Source organism: Lissotriton vulgaris, chromosome 12 (assembly GCF_964263255.1).
Source record: "Lissotriton vulgaris chromosome 12, aLisVul1.2, whole genome shotgun sequence".
Classification (NCBI taxonomy): Eukaryota; Metazoa; Chordata; class Amphibia; order Caudata; family Salamandridae; genus Lissotriton; species Lissotriton vulgaris.
This window is the reverse complement of record NC_141700.1, coordinates 31,761,571-31,785,436: the sequence shown is the minus strand read 5'-3', so window position 1 is coordinate 31,785,436 and position 23,866 is coordinate 31,761,571. Positions and strand designations below refer to the sequence as shown.

The window sequence follows — 23,866 nt, the reverse complement described above, 5'->3', positions numbered from 1 at the left end:
GGTGTGTCCATATTTGCTTCGAAACAAGTGTGGGGGTGGGGAGGGGGTAGGGGCCAAGGGGTGGTGGGGTACCAACCAACCCTATGGGAGTGTCAGGTTTCATTGGTTTACACTTCAATGAGGTACTTGGAAATTTAAGGACAGCTCTTTCAAAGCCTATGACTTGAGCAAATCTGCGAAAATTATGCTTTAAAATGCACCATTTAAACATTTTCCCCACCGACAGTTTTTCAAAGGGTGAGGGAAGAAAGAACACACTGAAAGCCTCCCAGAATAAGTGGAGTTTGCTGGAATAGAATTCCACCCCCGTACTCTGGAAAGTACCCAGCTGCCAACACTGAATGCAACCAGAGAATGTAAAGGGTAGAAAATGCCAAGAGCAAAACAAATTGCTAAGATTAAAAATTCACCCACCTTTAGGATCTTCTACATGACATACTCTCTTGGCGGGAAGCATCCCAACTTTAAGAGCAGTGACTCTTTCAAGAGGGAGTGTACGGACAGGAGCTTTCTTTGCAACCTCATCTTGGCTTGCTGCCTCGGGTGAAATTTCACATGACATTGCAGCTTCAGCACAGTCGTCATCTGAAGAGTCAGCTTCCACTTCAGGTTGTTGGTCCTTCTTGGAGTCACTTGCTTTTTCTTTGGTTTCAGTTTTCCGCAATTCAGCTACCTTTCCCTGATAATATTTGTAAGCAGCGCTGTCTTTTTCTTTTAAGAACCTAAATAGAAAGAAAAAAGTGGTTAAAAGAACACTTCGCAAACAAAGTTGAACAAGCATTATTTGTGAAAGGTGGGGAGCTATTAAACATCTTTCCAAGGGACGGAATGCCCCCTTTGTCCCTTTTGATTCCATGCAGTGAGGTGACAAATGATAGCAGCATTTTCTTCACAATGAACCTAAAATTACCGCACCTAGATCACTAAGTCAATGCATGGTGGCCTTGGACAGACGGTTTTTGAGGCCCTTTGGCACTTGTGCTTTTCAGGAGCACAGGTGCCACTATTATGGTCAGCTTCTACACGTATTGGTGTATAAAAAAAAGCCTCCTGGAGATTAAGCACCCCCAAATAGTACCCTTTTGCAAACGTTTGTACACACTTATGGTGAACTACTGCAAATGCCACAAGCAGTGCTCCCTGCATTTCCTTGGTCCGCTTGACTTGACAGCAAAGACTTTTGCATTAATGAACAGTGTGTACATTTCTGAGAAACTTACACATATGGACAGACATCTTTCAGTAGAAGCAATAATCTGCCTATCATGGATCCAAACGGTGGTATTGCATAACGGCAGCCAAGTGGTATGCTGGTGATTGGGCCTACTTGGACAGAGGACAAAAACCTGAAAAGTTTTTGTCTTGATGACAAACAATATCCTGGGTGTTGCCTGATAGGAATTCTTCACCTTGTTTTAGGGCATATTAAGGTATATACCAACTACTAAATGGTCTTATCTGTTTAAAAAAGTAGATTATTTTTCACAATTACCATATCAAGCATAGCCAAAATAAAATGCATACCAAAACTCTGGATTGCTCTCACTGTTCTCCTTGCTGAACTGCTCAACTTCAGGTCCCATCTGAGCAACAAATATGGCGAGTTTATCAGCTGTATCCTTCGTTTTGGCATCAACTAAGTACAAAATTAAGCAGTGTTCAACTGAAACAGCACGAAGAGGTCAGCTAAGACATCTTATGGGCAAACATGCCCATTACAACCAGGAAGAAACTGCATGCTCACCCAGAATACTGATTTAAATCACTAAACAGTCAACCACTAGGCTCATGTGGCCCAGCAGGCAATTCAGAACAGTTCTAGTCTCAAGGACCAGAAATGAAAAGATTGTTCTCGTGCCTTATATCATGTGGGACAATAGGTGAAGTAACTGAACGAAAGCAAAACAAGAATGAGGGCTACACTGCAACATGAAATTTAAGGACTCTGAGACGCTTGCCCGCCTATGCAGCCGTGCACAAGGAAGCAGGAGTCTGCACTGCCCAATTATGAAAGTGAATGGATAACAATAGATGTTTTACGCCAAGGCAGCAACAGTCCACTAAAACAAGAGAGTGTCGCTTCCAGTGATGGGCACTAGAACTACACAAAATGTATCGAATAGTGCAAGAATGACTCAGCGCCATGACAAAGGCCCATTCGGGGACGCTGCTAAACGAACAAGTTACTTACCTTCGGTAACGATATATCTGTAAGAAACAGTAGTTACTATTAGATTCCTTACCTTAGAATATCCCCAGGCGTCAGACTGGATCCGGAATCTTTTGCGTAGCAGTACCCTTGCGCGTCAGTAGGCATCGTCTGCGGCTCTGCGTCCGTCGTCAGCGTCGTGATGACATCGTCGGAGTACTTAGACAACGCCTCCGCGTGCTGACGTCTGTTCTTAGACACAGCTTTTCCGCGCCAGAAACGCAGAGCCATGATAAAAACGAACACTGGTGCCATGAAACTAGGGCCCTGAAAGGGGATGACCTTAACCCTAGATATCGGTTCACAGAACGAGGAGGATGGGTGGGGCGGTAAGGAATCTAATATTAACTACTGTTTCTTACAGATATATCGTTACCGAAGTTAAGTATCTTGTTCATCTGAAAGAAACAGGTTAGTATTAGATTCCTTACCTTAGAATAGATACCCCAGCAATATAAACACCGGTGGTGGGTCTGCGAACCAATAATCACACCAGAAAGTCCTGGAGGACGGAACGGCCAAAGAAGCCATCCCTCCGGACTTGGCTGTCCAGGCAGTAGTGTCTTGCGAACGTGTGCAGCGAGGCCCACGTAGCTGCCTGACAAATGTCCTGCATGGGGACTCCCCAGACCAGGGCAGTAGGAGCCGCCGTGGCCAGAGTTGAATGGGCCCTCAGCCCAACAGGAGGTTCCTTCTTAGCCAAGGAGTAGCATGCCTTAATACACAACACAACCCACCGAGAGATGGTCCGCTTGTGCACCGCCCGTCCCTTCTTTGCTCCCACGTATCCAACAAAGAGTTGGTCATCCACCCGGAACTGGCATGTGCGATCCAGATAAAAACGAGAGCGCACGTTTTGGGCCCAGACGGTGGAGCCTCTCTTCCTCCTTTGAGGGATGTGGAGGCGGAAAGAAGGTGGGCAAGGTGATGGACTGCCCGATGTGGAAGGCTGTGAACACCTTGGGCAGGAAAGAGGGTCTTGTACGCAACACAACCTTGTCCGCATGGACAGAAAGGAAAGGAGGTTTGGAAGAAAGAGCCTGGAGCTCACTCACTCTCCTGGCAGAGGTGATGGCAACCAGGAAAGCAGTCTTCATAGTAAGAAGGCTGAGAGGACAGTTATCAAGTGGTTCACAGGGAGCGCACATCAAACAAGTAAGTACAAGGCTCAAGTCCCACTGAGGCATCACGAATGGAACAGGAGAGAACATGTGTGTGATGCCCTTCAAAAACCTATTTACAATTGGGGACTTGAAGAAAGAAGGCTAATCAGGGAGCCTTAAAAAGGCAGAAAGGGCAGAAAGATAGCCCCTGATAGTGCCCAGAGCAGAGCCCTGCTGGGCAAGAGACAGAAGAAAGAGGAGAACCTCAGAAACGGGGGCAGAGAGTGGATCCACAGCCTTTGCTGTGCACCATGCCACACATCTCTTCCACCTGCAGGCGTATACCGACTTTGTGGAGAGACGCCTGGCTGCCAGAATCACATTACAAACTTCAGGAGGCAAGTCAAATGGCCTCAACTGTCACCGCTCAATCTCCAAGCATGGAGGTGGAGACTGGAATGGTTCGGGTGGAGGACCGTCCCCTGCTGCTGCGACAGAAAGTCCTCCTGAAGAGGCAGACGAACCAGGGGATCGACTGACATACTGAGTAGCTCGGGATACCAGTACCTTGGCACCCAGTCCGGAGCCACAAGGATGACTTGGGCCCGGTCGCGCTTGATCTTCTTCACCACTCTGGGCAGAAGTGGTATAGGCTGAAAGGTGTACAACAGACCGCAACTCCACTCGCGACGAAAAGCATCTCCGAGCGAGTGCCGCCTTGGAAATTCCAAAGCTCAGAACTGATGACATTGCGCATTCTCTTCGGTGGGGAATAGATCTAACCAAGGCTCTCCCCACTGCAGAAAGAGGCGTTGCGCCACGTCAGAGTTCAGAAGCCATTCGTGATCCATCATGCCCAGATGGCTGAGTTTGTCCGCCCTGGTGTTCAGAGAACCTGCCAGGTGTTGAACGATCAGGGTCACGCCCTGATGTTCCAGCCACTGCCAGAGGCGCAGAGGGTCCACGACCCCACCCCGCCCTGTTTGTTGGAATACCACATGGCAGTGGTGTTGTCCAAGAACACCTGCACTACACTCCTCCGGACAGAGGGGAGGAATGCCTTCAGTGCAAGACTAATCGCCCGCAGCTCCAGAAGGTTGATACGGAGCCGGGACTCCGCTGGAGACCAGAGGCCTCTGATCTCCGCCTCTCCCATGTGGCCTCCCCAACCTTGGAGGGACGCGTCCGTCACAACTACGTGCTCCGGTTGGGGTAGGGAGAGGGATCTGCCGCTGACCCAATCGCGGTCCGTGAGCCACAACTGCAGCTGTCTCGCAGTGCCCTCTGAGATCAGGACATGGTCGGACAGGTTGCCCTGATGCTGGGCCCACTGAAACTTCAGTTCCCATTGCAGAGCCCACATCCGCCACCTGGCGTGATGCACCAGAAGGATGCAGGAGGCCATCAGCCCCAGAAGCCGCAGCGTCAACCTGACCGAGACCCGGGATAAAGGCTGAAAGATCGGAATCAGAGCCTGAATATCCTGAACCCGCTGCTCGGGAGAATAAAATCGAAACTGCGCTGAGTCTAGAACTGCTCCGATGAAGAGGAGCTTCTCAGAGGGACACAGGTGTGACTTCGGCACATTGATGGAAAACCCCAGCTGGTGCAGGAGGTCTACTGTTGTCTGGAGGTGGCTGACGACTGTCTGGGGCGAGCCCGCCTTCAACAACCAGTCGTCGAGGTAAGGGGAGACTGAAACCCCTAACCTGCGCAGATGAGCTGCGACCACCGCCATCACCTTCGTGAACACCCGTGGGGCGCTGGTAAGGCCAAAGAGGAGCACGGTAAACTGAAAATGCTCGTGGCCTACCATGAACCGCAGATAGCGCCGATGGGCCGGCAGGACGGGAATGTGAAAGTAAGCGTTCTGCAAGTCCAAAGCTACCATCCAGCCTCCCGGGTCTAGGGCAGCCAATACCTGAGCCAATGTCAGCATCTTGAACTTCTCTTTCCGGAGGAAGCCGTTGTCGTTCCGTAGGTCCAAGATAGGGCGTAGGCGCCCTTTGCCCTTCTTGGGTACCAGGAAGTAGTGGGAGTAACAACCAAACCCTACTTCTGGCCCAGGAACGAGCTCGATGGCCCCCTTGGCCAAGAGGGCCGTAACTTCTTCTTGTAGAAGTTTCAAGTGATCCCCCGACACGCGGTGGTATTGCGGTTGCATGGCTGGAGGGGTCACCTCGAAGGGGAGGGAGTAGCCCCTTCGGTGGATTTGCTGCACCTACCTGTCTGACGTGACAGTCCGCCAGTGGAAGTGGTGATGGCGAACCCTGCCCCCCACTGGCGTCACATGGGCCTGAAAGCAGGGACTAGGAGGGCTTAGAGGCGGATGCTGCAGGGGTAGGTGTTGACTGGCCTCGCCGTTGTCCCCGACCGCCGCCACGGCGGTTCCCACGTCCGCCACCGCGCTGGATGTTAGTCTCCGGGCTGTGGCTGACAGGATGCGTGGGAGCGCCCCTTCCTTGGCCACGAAAGGAGCGAAAGGCACCCGTTTGCTGGCGCGGGCCCAAGGACTTGGCCGTAGCCCTGGAGTCCTTAAAGCGCTGAAGCGCATGGTCTGCCTTATCGCCAAAAAAGGCGACGGACATCAAACGGCATGTCCATAAGGGTGTTTTTGACATCAGCTGAAAAGTTGGCAGACAACAATCAGGGGTGGCAACGAACCGCCACCGTTGTTGCCATCGCTCTACCCAGTAAGTCCGTGGTATCCAGCCCACACCGGATGGAATACCGTGCCGCATCTCGGCCCTCCGCAAGGGCGTGGGCGAGTTTAGCCCGTGCCTCCTCCGGGCATTGTGGCAGCACGTCCACGACCGTGTCCCACGGAGAGTGGTGGTAGCAGCCCAAGAGGCAGGCGGTGTTGACTGACCGCAATCCCAAACTCAGGGAGGGGAATACCTTCTTTCCGTATTGCTCATACCTCTTGGATTCCAGATCGGGGGAAGTCGTCGGGAATGCGGATTGGGAGTTAGAGGCCTGGAGGGAGGCATCGGGGACGGCGTCGCCCGCAGGCGACACCCTGAGGGTCGGCGCCGGCGAGGTAGTCAGCTCGACCGGCGACGACACGGATCTGGAACCGGATCCAGAGGGGCCCTGCGGCGCCGGGACCAAAGTCGACGGCGGCGGCGGGACCGAAGCACCCGACGGCATCGGGGGTCGAAGCACCCGACCCTGCTGGGGCCCCCAGCCGGGACCGCTGGGCCTGAAGGCGCCGCGGAACCCGACGGGGGAGTGAGCGACCTCATGGCCATAATGCAAATGCTACTTACCAGTATGCATCTGTTCTTGGCATGTAGGGCTGCTGACATTCATATCTGTGCATAGTCCGCCACCTAGTGTTGGGTCCGGATGATTGCACATTGTTGTCCTGGAAGAGTCTTCGAAGTATCACGAGATAGGTGGCTCCTCCCCTGGACTACAGTGCGCATGGGCATCGCCTCCATCCCCAGATTGTTTTTAGCCATTGGCAGAGATGGAGTGAAGAAGTGAGTGATGACCATGCTATGAGCATATGTGTGTATATGAATACATACTGCAGCTGCTACAGGCGCCGGGGAGGAGGGTGGGCGATATGAATGTCAGCAGCCCTACATGCCAAGAACAGATGCATACTGGTAAGTAGCATTTGCAGTTCGAGGCATGTGGGCTGCTGAATTCATATCTGTGCATAGAATACATAGCAGTCCCTCCATTAGCGGCGGCCGCCCGTGCCAGCTGCAGCAGTCTGAAAAAGCGTTTTTAGAACAGCCTGACCAACAGCTGCCTGTTGTTTGGAATGCACGTCTACACAGTAGTGCTTAGTGAAAGTATGAGTGGTAGACCAAGTGGCTGCTCTACAGATGTCTTCTAAGGGAATGTTACCTAAGAAAGCCATAGAGGCACCTAACTTCCTAGTGGAGTGGGCCCTTGGCGGGATAGTGAGAGTGCGCTTAGCTTTAGCGTAACAGATCTGAATGCACTTCACTATCCATCTAGCGATTCCTGCTTTGGAGATTGCATTTCCCTTGTGTTGTGTGGCAAAAGCAACAAAAAGTTGTTTGGTTTTGCGGAAATCTTTTGTCCTGTCCACATAGTACATCAAGGCCCTCTTCACATCAAGGGTGTGGAGCATACGCTCCGCCAGCGTCTCTGGGTTTTGGAAAAACACCGGCAATTCAATTGTTTGGTTTATGTGAAACTGTGAGACCACTTTGGGTAAGAACTTAGGGTTAGTGCGAAGCACCACCCTGTTGGCATGTACCTGGAAGAAAGGTTCTTGGATGGTGAGCGCCTGCAGTTCGCTAACCCTCCGTAGCGATGTGATTGCTACTAAGAACGCAACCTTCCAAGTTAGAAACTGGAGCTCACAAGAGTGCAGTGGCTCAAAGGGAGGACCCATCAGCCTTGTAAGAACCACATTGAGGTTCCATTCTGGAGCTGGTGGAGTCCTTGGTGGAATGACCCTTTTGAGTCCTTCTAGAAAAGCCCTGATAGCAGGGACCTTAAAGAGTGACAGGTGCTGCCTATTCTGGAGGTATGCTGCCATAGCCGACAGGTGAATGCGGATGGAAGAGTAAGCTAGGTTACTACGATATAGGTGAAAGAGGTAACATATGATGTTTTGAATGGTTGCGGATCTGGGTGCTGAATGTCGCCATGGCTCTGCGTTAGAAGGCTGGGAGTGAGATGAAGCATTTGATGCGGTACCACGGAAAGTTCCAGAAACGTGGTGTACCATGGTTGGCGAGCCCACGTTGGAGCAACCAGGATGAGCGTCATCGAGTATTGCCTGAGCTTGCGCGCCACCAGCGGTATCAGAGGTGCTGGGGGAAAAGCGTACGCAAATCTGCCTGACCAGTTCATCCACATCGCATTGCCCTGTGTTTGGGGGTGTGGGAATCTGGCGGCGAAGCTTTGGCATTTTGCGTTCTCCTTTGTGGCGAACAGGTCTATCTCTGGATGACCCCACCTTTGGAAGTACGGTTGGAGAACGGATGGATGTATCTCCCACTCGTGCATCTGATGGCTGTGTCTGCTGAGCAGATCCGCCATTTGATTGTCTTTGCCCGGGAGATGCTCTGCCATGAGGAAGATGTTCCTCTGAATGGCCCACTTCCACATGCTCTGAGCCAGATGAGACAGCTGTGGAGAGTGTGTACCTCCCTGCTTCTGGATGTAGTACATGGCCGTCATGTTGTCCGTCCGGATCAACACGACCTTGTTGCACAGATGTACTTTGAACGCCTTTAAGGCCATGAAGATTGCCATCAGTTCCAACACATTGATGTGCATCTTCCTTTGCTGAAGTGTCCATAGTCCCTGCACAGTGTAGTGGAGTACCTGCGCTCCCCATCCCTGGAGAGAGGCGTCCGTCGTCAGGATGATCTGTGGGACAGGCTCTTGGAATGGTCGGCCCTTGCAAAGGTTTTGTGGATTCCACCAATGCAGAGAGTTGTATGCCCGACCGCTCACCAACACTAGGTCTGTCAGTTGCCCAAGAGCCTGAGTCCACTGACGTGCCAGGCACTCCTGAAGCGGACGCATATGTAGTCTCGCGTGCGGGACAATGGAGATGCAGGAGGCCATCATGCCTATCAACTGCATGAACACCCTCGCTGGAAGCGAGTGTTGGGGTCTGAATCGTTGGATCAGCGCCAGGATACTGGCGATTCTCACTGAATTCGGCTGCGCAGTGGCTGCCAGAGTGTCGATTGTCGCGCCCAGATACTGTCGCACGTGGGCGGGCTGGAGATGGGACTTTGGGTAGTTCAGAGAGAATCCCAGATCGTGCAGGAGGTGAATGGTGCGGGACACGTGGTCCACGCACTGTTGTTCCGTCTTTGCCTGAATAAGCCAGTCGTCTAGGTATGGAAAGACATGGACGTGCTGGCGACGGAGATGCGCCGCCACAGTCGCTAGGCATTTTGTAAATACTCTCGGTGCCGTGGTGACCCCGAACGGCAGGACTCTGAACTGGTAATGCTGGTCCAAGATTGTGAATCTGAGATACTTTCTGTGGGAAGGATGCAGGGGAATATGAAAATAGGCATCCTTCAGATCCAGCGTTGCTAGGAAGTCCCCCTGTTGAAGCAGGGGAAGCACCTGCTGCAATGTGAGCATATGGAAGTGCTCCGAATTGATGTACCAGTTCAGGGGCCTGAGGTCCAGGATCGGCCTGAGTGATCCGTCCTTCTTGGGGATCAGAAAATATAGGGAGTAAACCCCCTTTCCCCGTTCTTGCAAAGGAACGAGCTCTATTGCCCCTTTTTGCAGCATGACCAGAACTTCCTGCTGCAACAAGGTCAAGTGCTCGTTGGACATAGCACGGCTTCTTGGCGGTATGTCCGGTGGAATGGACGTAAGTTCTAGACAGTACCCGTACTGGATAAGAGATCTCACCCACCTGTCCGTGGTGATGGACCTCCACGCCGACAGGAACTGCTGGAGTCTCCCCCCGACAGGTGTCGTGTGATCGGGGGGAAGTGACAAGACGTCACTGCTTGTTGGTGGCGGTGGACCTGGATGCATTGTTTCCACGTCCCCTGCCTTTGATATTATTGCCTCTGTAGCCACCCCTGCCCTTGTTGTTGTTGTACGAGGACTGGGTGTTACCCTTGTAGTATTGAGTGGACTGGGGTGCCTGCCCCCTCGAGGTGCCTCTTGAATTGGAGCGGCGAAAGGAACCACCCCGAAACTGCTGACTTTGTAAAGCCCCCATAGACTTGGCAGTTTCGGTATCTTTTTTCATCTTTTCTAGGGAGGCGTCCACCTCAGGTCCGAACAGATGGTCTGGATTCACTGTTTGACCCAATATCGTGGTTTGTATGTCAGGTTTGAACCCCGAAATGCGAAGCCAGGCATGGCGTCTAAGTAACACACTTGTATTGATAGCCCTGGAGGCAGTGTCTGCTACATCTAGGGCACACTTGATGGATGCATTTGTAATGAGTTTACCCTCCTGAATGAGCATCTCCCCCGCCTCCTTGTATTGGTCAGGCAAGTGTTGTAGGATGGCCTCTAATGTGTCATAATGGGCCCTATCATAACGTGCAAGCAGGGCTTGCGTGTTAGAGATCCTCCAGATGTTCGCTGCCTGAGCAGCAATGCGTTTGCCTGATGCCTCAAAGATCTTGGACTCTTTGTCTGGGGGAGGAGCGTCACCAGTAGTCTGCGAATTCGCTCTCTTTCGAGCGTTGGAAACCACCAGGGAGTCCAATGGCAAGTGTCCCTTAATATACGTGGGATCCGTGGGCGCCGCTTTATATTTCCTGTCGATGCGAGGATTGACCACCCGCGCCCGGGTGGGCTCTTTGAATACCTCCTGCGCATGCTTCAGCACCCCTTTAAGCATCGGTAGTGTCTTGACTTGTTTTTCGGCTACCGAGAAGGTGTCGACCAAGAAGTCCGCATCCACGGGGTCTGAGTGCAGTTCGACGTCATGGTTCGCTGCAGCTCTCTCTATTAATGCATTGAAGGCCGCCGAGTCCTCCGTCGGGGACGTCTTTGCGGCGAAAAGTTGAGTGTCCTGCCCCGACTGCGGGTCGTCTGCGTCGCCTCCTGCCGTCCAGGGCACATGCTCCTCTTCCGGATCCGAGTACGCAGGATAGGTGTACTCGGCCTCTTCCTCGTCCACATCAGGCACGGGGGAATGAGCCGGCGAGTGTTCCAGGGCTTGTGGAGACAGAGGTTCCATCAGAGCCGAAGAGTCTGCAGAGTACCTCTTGCTTTTGAGAGGAATCCTAAAGGGTTCCAAGGCCGGCTCCGACGTAATCTTTCGTTTGAGGAGCGACAACTTTCCGGTGTTGGCGTCGATGACCACCTCACGACGTTCCTCCACCGCAAGCGGCTGGAGCCGAAGCTTCGACACCACCAAGGCAGCTTTCGGCGTCAATACCTCCTGTGAGTGTCCGCCCTGTTTAGGCGCGAAGGCCTTCGGCGCCGACTTGGGTGGAAGGGTAAAACGAATGGGCGTTTGCTCCTTAGCAGGTTTCGGCGTGGGCCTAGGCACTACAGTGTCCTGGCTGGGAACCACAGTGGACTGTTGGATCCGTTTTAAGGATTCCCCCACCTTCCTCGTAAGGGATGCCGAGGGCTGAACCGGCTCGAGCGACTCCTCGTCTCCGAGAGCCCGGTCGCCGGTAGGCCTCTTCTTCGGGGCCGACGCCCCATGGCTAGGCGCACCGTCGGCGTGACGCTTCTTCGAAGCCGTCTTCGGGTCCGCGACCCCTTTCGGTGCCGACGCGGCCGCGTCGGAGGTCTTCACCTTGGCGCCGACCCAGAGGGCCTCGGGTCGGCCATTTTGGCGCGGCTCTTCTGGTCGGCCATTTTGGCGTGGCTCTTCAAGTCGGCCATTTTGGGATTCGTGGAAGTTGACGCCTCCAGAACCTTCTTCACCAACGCCACTTTTGGTTTCGGTTTCGCCTCCGAGGGTGCGAGACCAGTTGGCTTCACTTTCGGTTTCTTCTTAGAAATGTCCGTGACCGGGCCCGGAGGCGGGGACGTAGGACTCATAGTTAGGTCTTGGGTAAGGCCCGAAGGCGATCCCTCGACCTGGGCCGTATAACGTGGAGTAACCCCGGAGTCTGGTTGGGGATGCTCTTCCTCCGAGCTATCCCCCATAGTGGCACAAGCCAGTTCGTCGTCCCCTACCTCGCCGGAGACTTCGTCGTAGGCCTCCTCGTCCGCGTCGTAGGTCTCTCCCTCGGACGCTGGGCCAGAGTCCAACCCTTCTACGTCGTCTTCTCCCTCGACAGATTCCTGGAAGATGTCATCCGGTGGGGGTGCCGAAGCCGACAATTGAGCCTGGAGCCGATTAGCCCGGCGAATCTTTAGTGTCTTCTTACTTCTAAATTTCGAACACGCCATGCAGGTGTCTTCACGATGATCCGGTGACAAGCATGTATTGCACACGGGGTGCACGTCGAGGTGCGAATATTTAGAGTGGCACAGCGGACACTTCTTGAATGGGGTCCGCTCCATAGCAAAGGGTGTAGTGTAGGCCCGTCCGCGTCGAAAACACGTGGAGGGGCAGTAAGAGATCGGAGCTGAGAGTCAGTAAGAAACCCGAACGCAACTATACCGACGCCCAGCCTAAAGACCTTTTGGTCTCGAGTAAAGAGTAGAACAACTATCGGTTCCGATAGAGGGAACCGAAACACATCCGAACCCAATGGCGGAAAAAAACAATCTGGGGATGGAGGCGATGCCCATGCGCACTGTAGTCCAGGGGAGGAGCCACCTATCTCGTGATACTTCGAAGACTCTTCCAGGACAACAATGTGCAATCATCCGGACCCAACACTAGGTGGCGGACTATGCACAGATATGAATTCAGCAGCCCACATGCCTCGAACATAAAGTACTTCTAACTGACTGACTGGCCATGAGTCCCTTGCTCACTTTGCCACTGGATTCAAGCAAGCCGGGCTGAAGACGGCTGGAATGCCAGAAACCGGTCCTCGGAAGCTTGTTTCCGGTCCAGGGAAGACATGGCTTGGCAGTTCGGGCTGGACTGTTCCCATGAGGCACAGGGTCAGACTGATTTGCATATAGCCATGTCTGAACTGGGGTGGCAGAGTGGGCTAAAGAACGGTGATGGATTAAACCCAGATCTTTTGACTGGGTGTGAGTGTTTGATTGATTCAGATGCTCCGTCCATCACCACGCCCTTTTGTTCCGCTGACTGGCCATGAGGAAGCGCTCGATCTCCTCCGGCGTCGCGTGCCGCCCAGGGACCGGTGGGTGTGGAACAGGCCGCGACGCCCGCGACTCCGGCGGAGACGTGTAGGCAATGTCACCCAAACCCCCGGCCGCATCGCACGAGCATCGGGGGAGTCGGAAGAGCGTTGATGCCTCTTCGACTTCTTGTGCTTACCGGAGGACTTCGAGCCCGAAGACCGATGACGACCCCCGGAGCTATGGTGGCTCCAACCCCACGACCGGTCCCTCGACCTCCATCCGGACCGGGACCGCAAGCGGCGCGGGGCCGACTGCCGGAGCTCGAGCCACCTGCGGGACCGCTCCCGCCTAGCTTTGGACATCAGGGCTCGGCAGTCGGGGCAGGCCTTGTCGTCGTGGTCGAAGCCCAGGCAGTGAAGGCACCGGCGATGGGGGTCGGTAGCCGACATCAGTCGGTCACAGTCGACGCAGGGTTTATACCCGGGCATCGCTACCGGCACCGTCTGAGTCATGTACACTTTGAGAAATGATCAAAAAATTATCGAAAAAGTTAGTCAAAAATTGACTATGGATACCACTTTTTCCGGATCGGCGCTTGCTGATGCGGTGTGAACCTCCTGGTCCTCAGGGTCGACCTGACGCCAGCGAGAACAGCCACAGAGGAATGCCTGCAGTGCACAAAGCCAGCAACTGCCTGCGGAGTTCCTGTGGGAGTGAGACAGAGGCAAAGAACTAGATAGTCATTAAACAATAAAGAAAAGTCAACGATACCCTTCGCCGTTCAGCAACTCCTGGCGGAACCCCTCTCAGTCGACAATGCCGAGCGAACCGTAGGGACCAACCGTCCTCCGCAAGAGCCCCCGTCCTGGTAGCTCACCAACGGAGGACACTGTGCAAAGCAGCGGCCGAAAATGCCGCTTGAGTTCCGCTTGCTGCGGCAGGGTATGAGTTATGCTGCGGGATTACTGCCCCAGGGGTTAAAGTCACCGCTTTGAATCCCTTAGCAGGTCTTAGGGGCTTGCCTGCTCTGAAGGACTTCCCACTGCCGCTGCCGATAGTTCCTGTTCCCCCTTTAGGAGGCAGCTGGCAAGCACTGATGCCAAACGAGCCAGTGCGGACGACTCCGCTCACACTACCGGTGGAATGTTCCTAGAGGCTCAGGAGATCCCGCTCTGAAAAAAAGGAGACAAACGCCAGCCTCGCGTTTCTCCCGAGGTATGCTAGCTTCAGCTAGCGTCCGGCAATATCCGACGCCGCTTCTGACTGGCAGCCACCATATATGCAGTGAACGGCCTGTTGGGCATTGTAGTTCCTGCAGCGCGGCGGAGACGTCATGCCTGCGCCGCGCCGCCGATCTTAAGTTGCAGGCAGGCTTGGAAGGCTCGGTGCCTCTCATGTCCGGCAATATAACCAGGTACGGGGGGGGGGTACGGGCGGTGGGGGTGGGATCTTGGGTGTGCGGTCCGGACACTCGGAAAAAAAGAAGAACTGAAGTCAGCGTGCGAGGGCGGCGTCTAAGTACTCAGACGACGTCATTCCGGACACGGAGCCGCAGACGCCGCCTACCGACGCGCAGGGGTACTGCTACGCAAAACTTTCCGGATCCAGTCTGACGCCTGGGGATATTCTAAGGTAAGGAATCTAATACTAACCGGTTTCTTTCAGATACACCAACAATGGAAGCTGTTCTGTACAACTGTAGTTGTAGAGTAAGAATGTGCACATGTTTTCATCTCACAATATCATGAACTAAAATCTATCAGCCATGGTTGTCCTATACGCAACTGATTGTGAGGCTCATATACACAGATAGTTGAAAGACAAAGCCTTTGTGGTACAATCGCAATAGGATGAAGTCCAATGATCACCTACCTTCTGCGCTCGGACGACCGTTTTCCTCAGGTGCAGCATGCTCTGAGACTTTGGGTGCTTGCAGGGGTTCAGAAGCTGCCCTCAGCCTCCGGCGTTTCGCAAGCGCTACATTCTTGAATAGCTTGATCTTGAATTCTCGTACTCTCCGTGAAAATTCTATCTGTTTCACAGACTCGGCAGCAGCTTCTTCTGCAGTTGGTTTGGCGGTCTGTCGTCTTCCATCCTTCACAATTTGGCGCACCCTCTGGGTCTCTAACAGTTTTGTACGATAATACAGGTACTCTGGGCTCTTCTCGTCAAACAAGAACCTGCACACAAATTGATAATTAGCAATGTCATCAGAGTTCCTTGCGCTTCCTGTAATCTCTTTGGCTTATACTAACAGGACTCCGTAACTTACCATAACTCTGGTTGCTTTTCAGTCTTTTCCCCTTTAAATAGATTTATACAGTGTTCCGCAAGCTTGCCTATGGTCTCTACAATTTTGGGATCTGCTGTTTTTTTGTCTAAGGCAGAACAAAGAACTGTTAGCATTTGAGATCTTACAATTAGTTGTTTTGCTACACGTTTCTTAGTCCAGTCCTACTGGAATTACGCAGCGGGGAGGACCAAATGATGTGGCAGGTTTCACTAACTTACGTGGCAAGAAAGGGCAAATAATGCTGCACATTGTGATACTATTGGTTCATTATTGTCATTGTTACAAGTGATCACATGCTGAGGAATGGTTTCATCTGGTTAGTACCAGTTGAGCAGCCAAATCCATCAATAAGCGAAAGAAAGATTTGTCACCCTTTGCCAACCCCTTCCACTGCACAGCAACATGTATTGCTGAGTTTTTACAAAATTAGGATCCGTTTTACATACTAAGTTTTTTTGTAAAGATCTGTAGATGGCTTATGTGGCAAATGCAGCAAATACATTAATATACAGAAATTCTACAACATCACATAATCCCAGTGGATCTGGCTAAAATGAAAGAACTACACACTGTCATACTGAAAGTGTCGTTGCATAGTTCAAACAATGAGGGGATTCTATGGATCTTAGGTGCGTTATCAGCCAAATAAAAACACATACAAACATCTGGATCCAGCTCCTGTGCAAAAAAGTTGAGACCTGAACACAAAATTAAACTCATATTTGAAATCAAGTTATTTACCTTTGTTTTCATTTTTAACCTTAACTTCTGGGGCTTTCACTTCTTTCACAGGTAAAGGGGCCATGCTGATTGGATAACTTCTCGCTGATAGCCAATCTTTCAACTGGTAAATATACTCCTTTGCAAACAGGAACTCGCCGGTGAGGTTTGGGTGATCTGTGGGTTTTGGTGCCCCGCCCAGGATACCGATTGATTCCAAAACGTTTTCCTGCCGGATTGATGTTGCTAGGGCAAAGGTTTGCCCAAGGAGGACAAGGGACTGGCGGCATAAAGAAACATTCTTCTCAAAGGCATTCGACATATCTTTTGGTCCATCATAGCCCACTTTAAGTCTCAGCTCATAGTTGTTGCAAGCCATTAGCAGAGGTACAATGCTCTTCAGAATCCCAGCCTGCATTTTCCTCATTCCTCCATCAAAGGGATTTATTATTTCGAAAAAGCATTTCTCTGTTTTCACAGCCTTTGTGTCTATCAGCATGCTCAGCAGTTCATGGCTTACCCTAGGACATTTTAGCGCTGGGTGTTTAAAATCCTTTGCCAAGAAGAAGCAGTAATCTCTATAAGTTTTTGTGAGAAAGAGTTTGAAAGCTATAACTGCATTCGAACATGCTTCTGTCTTAAGTTGAAACAACAGTCCCTGTTCAGCCATATAATGAAAGTTCCTTCGAATGGAGTCAAACCTAGCCCATCGTATCAACTGATTAGCATGCCTGTGAAAAATGTTGTCATCGTCATTTAAATCGATTTTAGGGTCATTTTCAAGTGGTATTTTAACATTAGGTGCACCAGCTGCTCCCCTGCGTTTTTTGAATAGACCTCGTGGTACAATCTTTAACCACCACTCATGTGGGATTTTTCCCTTCTTACGTTGGGAAACTTTACTCTGAGGTGGCACAAAATCATGCGGAGGTGAACTTTGCGGATTATACTCACGACGTGGAGAGGGGGCATGAGGTTTGCGAAACACTTGTTCACAAGAATAGGATGCATCTTGAGACCGGCGAAGATCATCTTTGTCAAACTTAGAATGAACTGCACATTCTGTTAAGCAATCCTTAACTATTGGTGGAGGGCTTCTAGATCGCCTGCGTTCAGTGAAAGGATCAAATGGGCTGCTTTCAGATTCTCGCACTGGGGTACTGGTGAATGAGTCCCTTTTAGAATCTTCTTTCTGACTCCCACTATCACGAGAACTTTGCAGGGGAGCCTCATGTGGACTGCGCATAGGATCACCACAAATTGGATCTTCATGCCCGCTGCGTCCTGGTCCGTCACAGTTATATCTTTCAGCTTCCAGATAATCATCATTCCTCTCCGTCCTAGAACTCGGTCTAGTGACACCAGCTAAAAAAAAAAATGATGTATTTTTAATGTACAGAAAATTGTTTGTTTCCATAAATGCACAACATTTCGGACTATAATATGCATGCTGTCGTATATTTCAGTGTATATTGTAATGTATTTGTCACCACAGTAGTAAGAATACTGAGCTACGTGAGGACTATTCAATTCCCAACACTTGTACATGTAAAGGTGGGACAAGATTCTAGCAGTGCAGGTTTGTTATTACATGTTGACATGATGCAGGAATTAAAAGCTAGCCTGCTGCTGCAAATGTGTCACTTCTATAGAGTAAAAATAAAAAAATAAAAAATATATACAGTACCTTGTAGCAGCCACCACTTTGTTTGTTTTTACACCAATAACAAGCTCACTATTCAAAAATACAAATTATAAAAGCAGGACTTACCGGGACAGCTATCGGATGGATCGAATCCTATCTTACAGGACGCACCTTTCAAGTCTGGGATGACAGTCACCACTCATCCACCCTCCCTCTCACTAGCGGCGTCCCCCAGGGCTCTTCCCTAAGCCCCATGCTTTTTAATGTCTATATGGCCCCCCTCGAGGACGTGGTATCACCATTTAACATCAAAATGGTGAGTTACGCCGATGACACCCAACTAGTCGTCTCCCTGTCCCAGCTGATTGAACATCCTGATAACCTGACTAACTGCCTCATAAACATCCACAACTGGATGAACGAATCATCTTTGAAATTGAATGGGACAAAGACAGAGGTAATGTTACTCGGTAAGCAATGGACAACTATCCCTCCCACAATATGGCCCGATGTGTTCGGTGAAATCCCCCCCCCCAAATCTGAAATCAAAACACTCGGGGTGTGGCTAGAACCACAACTCACGATGAAGACCCAGGCTACCAAAACCTCGGGCACATGTTTTGGGCTCATGCGTAAGACTCGTAAAATCCTACCCCTACTCCCTCCTATGTCCAGAAAGCTCCTGATCCAGGGCCTAGTGCTGTCCCGCTTAGACTACAGCAATCTAGTCTATCTGGGAGCCCCCAAGGCTACATTCTCGAAACTCCAGCGGACACAGAACGCGGCAGCACGTATGATCACCAACACCCCCTCCAGAACATCTGCCAAGCCAGCCCTTAAAACCCTGCACTGGCTCCCTGTTCGCCAAAGGGTGCACTTTAAAGCAATGTGTACCACACATAAACTCTATAACGGTTCCGGCCCAGCGATCCTCAGCAACATGATTACACCCTATACAGCAACCAGAGTGCTACGATCGCAAAACGAGAATCGAGTTCACATTCCCAGATTCAAAAAAACCCGTACGGGAGGCCGTCAATTCTCCGTTCAGGCGGCCAAGGGCTGGAACGCACTCCCTCTGGCCCTCAGATTGGAATCCAACTTCCTTGCGTTCCGCAAGAAACTCAAGACCCATCTGTTTCCCAAGTAACACCCTCCGACTACCTCCCGTCTCAATAGGTTCAAGCTACATAGCGCGGGGATACCCTTGGGTCACCAGGCGCTGTAGAAATCGCTAAAATAAAAAAAAAAATACTAAAGTCACCTTGTAATTTCAACTCATGCAGTGTTTCTTCAATGGCTTCATCTCGGGTGAGCAGATCTTTACGGGCTTTCTTCTGCACGGCGGCATCAAATATCTCCCTTGTCATTCGTTTAGCTGCCATTTTTGGATCTACACAAAAGAAAAGAGAAAATTTGCATAGGCTTTGAAGAAAAAAAACAACTACCATTCTTAGTTTTACATATGAGACCCTGTTCCCAGAACTGGAAGCAAGGCTCCCTTAAATGCAATAGCTCTCGCCTTTGGGACCATATAAGGATTTAGTAATGCAGCATATTTGGGGCCCCGGAACTTTTAGGGAGCCGAGTCTCTGATGAGGAAGTGGTGTCCTATGATTTGGGCAAGTCACTTACAATAAAAGTAGTGATCTCGGAGTGGTGGTGGGGGCATGGTGAAGGGATAGGGATAGGGTGAGATGGCACAGGGCGAGCAGGCTGCTATGAGCAAGAAAACATGAAATCGGTGAGGAGAGCCAGCGCGCAATCTGACTTGAACAGCATTTGATCTTATAAATGCCTCCATCAGGCAACATTTTAAAAAACAGCAATGAAATAGCATCAAATATGCTGTGAAGGGTGTGCGGCCAGAGCTTCCAACTCGGGAGTTCGAGACTTGCCTCAACATCCCGTAATTTCAGTCAAATCACATAAAATACAAGCAGCGAACTCGGAGAGGTGGTGGGGGGCTGGGTGAAGGGAGAGACGGCACAGGGCAAGCAGGCTGCCACAAGCAGGAAACGGGACTCTATGGCCAAAATGAAAGTGGGAACGTTGCTTAAAAGGTGCACGCCTAAAAAGAAAAGCAAGTGAACCCACAATGCAAATGCAGACCGAAATATGAAACACAGCGTGTGTGAAGAGGACGCTGTGCGGGTACAAAAGTTGAAGCAAACAAGAAGAACAAGCATTTTCAATGCAATAGGTCTCGCATTTACGCAAGTTAGAGCTATTGGCATTGTAATGACAATGTGTTTTATTTATGTGTTTTGTAAACTTGCAAGTTTCACTCTTTGTACTTATAGGCCTTACTTTCAAAAGTAAGGCTGGCAGTAACTATGCCTTTTTAGGTCTCGTCTACGCAGCGCGCATGCGCTGCCTAGGAGGACCTTTAGCCATCGCTCTGGTAATTTTCAAGCACTGAACTCGTGCTTGTGGCGGCATCCACCTTGCGGGAGCACGCAGGGGCGCGCCACAAGCACGAGTGCAGCGCTTTAAAATGAGCAGACTGATCTCCCAAGCACGCGCGTTCGCCTCTCTCCTTGCCCACACGTCCCGTCCACTGACTCGCTCCGCCTTCTTTATCTCCATCTCCTTGTTGCTCGCTCGCGCTTCTTCCCGGTCTCTTTTCAGCCACGCAGCTCGCCCAACTAGGTTTCCACATCTTCAAAACCGCTCCTAATCAGCAACAATGGCGGCTGCACCTTTCTTCTTGTGAACTGTTATGCAGCGCGGCGCCCAATTAACGGCCGCCACGCATTCTCAGCTTTTTCCTGGCACTGTTCACTCTTCTCAAATCTGCAACAATGGCGCCTGCACTTTTCTTCTTGCTAATTTTAGCACTGTTCGTGACAGCTCAAAACCCCAGCCCGCAAAGCACTGCTCACTAAAAAGCATGGGAAGGCTGAGGTGTCACAGATGACATGAGATCACCAGGCGGCAGCAGTACAAACAACATTTTCAGTTTTGTTTGCAGGATCCGGTATCCTCGGTAATGTGCAAGGACTTTTTTTTTTTTCAAGCACTGTATTTATGAGAGCATTTGGTCCTATATTTAAACCATATTTCCCATGTCATGTGTGCGAAGCACACCCAGGTCTTTCTTTCAAGAAATTAGCACTTTGAATTCTGCAACATTACAGGACTCGCAGGTTCCAGAATGCAAAGTGTTGGTGGTTTAAACAAGACGACCAAAGGTGTCACACTTGACATTCCCTTTCTCTCCAGCCTCCCGGATCCAGGCGCGAGTAGCTTATCGTGACCAGGTTTATTCTGTTCATTTTGGGGATTGTAGTCATGATTTTACAATGGATCAACTAGACTACAATTCCCAGAATAAAGCACAAAACATACATTGAATAAGCTCAAACGACACAGCTGCACTCGGCTGGGCTGTATAGCATTTCCCGCATTTATGGAAGTTCCATCTAGGGTCTGCAATTTATTCTTATCCAAAGAGACTCATTTTATTTTCACTACAGGAGGAACCAGCCGCGCTCCCTAAGCGGGCTGAAATTAATTTGCAGGGCTCACCCTTTCAGATTCTACGAGCATGTTCAGTCTTCTTAAGAAAGATTATCTCATGGCATAGGAAATCACGACTAACTCTGTTGCAAGTTCTGCTGACTGCAGCACAGACGCAAATTGGTCACCCCGCCCCCGAGTTAGAGTTTTAGATGACTCCGTTTCCTGTTCCTGTCTCCCTCTACCCCCACCCCAGCCCGTAAACAACACTTCGATTCTCAAGCAGAGCTCAGTGCTTTCTATAAAAAGGTAAATATTGTTATAACATGCCTAGAAACATATTTAAAAAATAATCTTAAATATAAACCACAGGCTGTATTCATGTTTTAACAGTTTGCGTTGTTAAGCTTGGACTGGAAAACTGGTAAATCCCATAGTTGAGCCCTAACATTCTCTGCTACTTTTATAAATATGAAAGGTGAGGGTGCTCCTGCTACTTACTGACTACTGCAAACAGAATGAGGTGATATGATCAGGGACAGAACCGTCACTGTGAGACCCACAAAGTTAAGGAGAGGATGGTGGCCACAGTGTGAACCCTCGTGTACTGTCTTCAGAAAAACTACTTGTCCATGCGCGAGTAGCTCTGCCACTCCAGTTTTTTTCATTACATTCTGGGAGTTAGGGCCGATTGTATAATGAGCTAAACGAAGACTACAAGTCCCAGAGTGCAAAGTCAAAAACCTGGACTAGCTGAAATATTTAAGCATGGGCCTTTGGGATCTTAGAAGTGTTTAGCCATGCAACAGTTGAAGTTGTTGCACCAAGGATATTGTGCTGCATTAGTAAATACTTATAAGGTCCCAAAAGCGAGACCTATTGGCTATTCCAATGCTTGTTTCTGCCAGTTGTGCTTTAAGTAAGCAAGGACTGCAAGTATAAAATGTGTGTTTATGCACTGCTTGCATGTTTTTAAACCATATAAATTGAAAGGCATTGTCATTTACAGTGCCAATAGCTCAAACTTTCGCAAATTGTAAACTTATCGCATGTTAAATGTTTTCTGTGTTTGCTATTGAATAATTGTCCTCTTTTTTTATTTTATATTTTGTTTGAATTCTTTAGATGGAATTAGAACCTGGTTCTGTTTCTGCTTTTTAACAGCTTCAACCAAAACAACTTAAAATGCGTATTATTAATATAGAAGTTAGATGAAAGCTTTATTTTGACTTTGCTGAATAAAAATATACCCAATATGGTCTGCTGACCAGGAAGAAACAAAAGGCAGGACGGGACTGTGAATTGTTGACTGATGCTTAGAAAGCTAATTTGTCGGTATTAGAGAAGTAGCAAGTAGTACTGCATATAGGAGTAAGAGTTACGAATTACTATTGAAAACAGAGAAGCAGTTTCAGTAATGTGTTGAGGAGTTATAATGATGAATTAGTATTTGGTATAGCAAAGTAGCTGCAGTTTGTTTTTTTAGAGGAGTAAGAAAGCTGAATTATTATTGAGATTAGAGAAGTATGTAATATAACTGCCTTGAGGAGTAAGAATGAGGAATTGTTATTGGTAAAAGAGAAGTAGGTGGTATAAGTGGTTATTGTATTAAGAATGAGTAAGAAAAACAAAGAGAAACAAGCATTTGCAATGCAATAGGTCTCGCATTAGGAAAGTTTGAACTATTGGTATTGTAAATGACACATTTTTTATTTATGTTTTGTTTTTGAAAATAGCTAAATTAATAGCTTTGTCATTTACAATGAAAATAGTTATAACTTTCGCAAATGTGACACCTATAGCATTTGTAATGCAATATGTGTTGTATTTACCTAACTTTCATGTATTTATATTACAAATAACAATGACTTTTAAATTTTTTTTAAATGACTACTTAAATACAAGTTATTGTAATTTATAATGGCAATAGCTTAAACTATTGGAAATAACTTTTGTGAAGATTATGTTCAGTGTATTTTATTGTGATGAAAATCCAAGAACAGAAGTGAAGTATTAACATATTTTTGTTACATTTGTAATAAAGCTTGAAACATTGAGAGAACATATTTGAGCCAGTTGTTGTTGAATGGTTGCACAGATTGATGCTGTGGTGGCGCTGAGTGATGTGATGGCGAACAAGTGAAGCTGTGGCGTTCAGTGATGCTGTGGTAGCGCATGTGATGTTGTGGTGCCCCTGAGTGATGCTGTGGTGGTTCTGAGTGATGCTATATGCTATGCTATGCTATGCTATGTTTTGCTATCCTATGCTTTGATTTGTTATGATATGCTGTGCTGTGCTTTGTTATGCTATGTTTTGCTATGCTATGCTTTGCTATGCTATGCTTTGTTATGCTATGCTTTGCTTTGTTATGCTATGCTATGCTTTGTTGTGTTTGGTATGCTATGCTATGTTTTGCTATGCTATTATATGTTTTGTTTTGCTATGCTATGTTTTGTTAAGCTATGCTATGTTTTGCTATGTTTTGTTATGCTATGTGTTGTTGTGTTTTGTTATGCTAGGTTTTATTGTGGTATGCTATGTTTTGTTATGCTACGCTATGTTTTTTTTCGCGATCCTATGCTTTGTTTTGTTATGCTATGCTAGGTTTAGTTTTGCTAACCTATGCTTTGTTTTGGTATGCTATGCTATGTTTTGTTGTGTTGTGTTGTGTTATGCTATGCTATGCTTTGTTGTGTTTTATTATGCTATGCTTTGTTTTGCTATGCTATGCTTTGTTATGCTATGCTTTGTTTTGTTATGCTATGCTAAGATTTGT

General features: G+C 49.3%; 1 protein-coding gene across 7 annotated transcripts in view; it reads right to left on the bottom strand.

The window, feature by feature from the left end:
• Window positions 1–23,866, bottom strand: part of LOC147673140 (uncharacterized) — a 285,024-nt gene that overhangs the window by 167,394 nt on the left and 93,764 nt on the right. For 5 of the 7 annotated variants that reach the window (XM_086946870.1, XM_086946874.1, XM_086946871.1 and 2 more), the window contains exons 8-13: window positions 18,892–19,020; window positions 16,004–17,347; window positions 15,242–15,347; window positions 14,842–15,149; window positions 1,525–1,636; window positions 415–722 (exon numbers count right to left, since the gene is read on the bottom strand). In XM_086946870.1, the coding sequence (XP_086802996.1) occupies window positions 415–722; window positions 1,525–1,636; window positions 14,842–15,149; window positions 15,242–15,347; window positions 16,004–17,347; window positions 18,892–19,020 (2,307 nt within the window). The remainder of the gene's footprint in view (window positions 1–414; window positions 723–1,524; window positions 1,637–14,841; window positions 15,150–15,241; window positions 15,348–16,003; window positions 17,348–18,891; window positions 19,021–23,866) is intronic. The other 2 variants (XM_086946875.1, XM_086946876.1) reach the window with 1 other exon arrangement.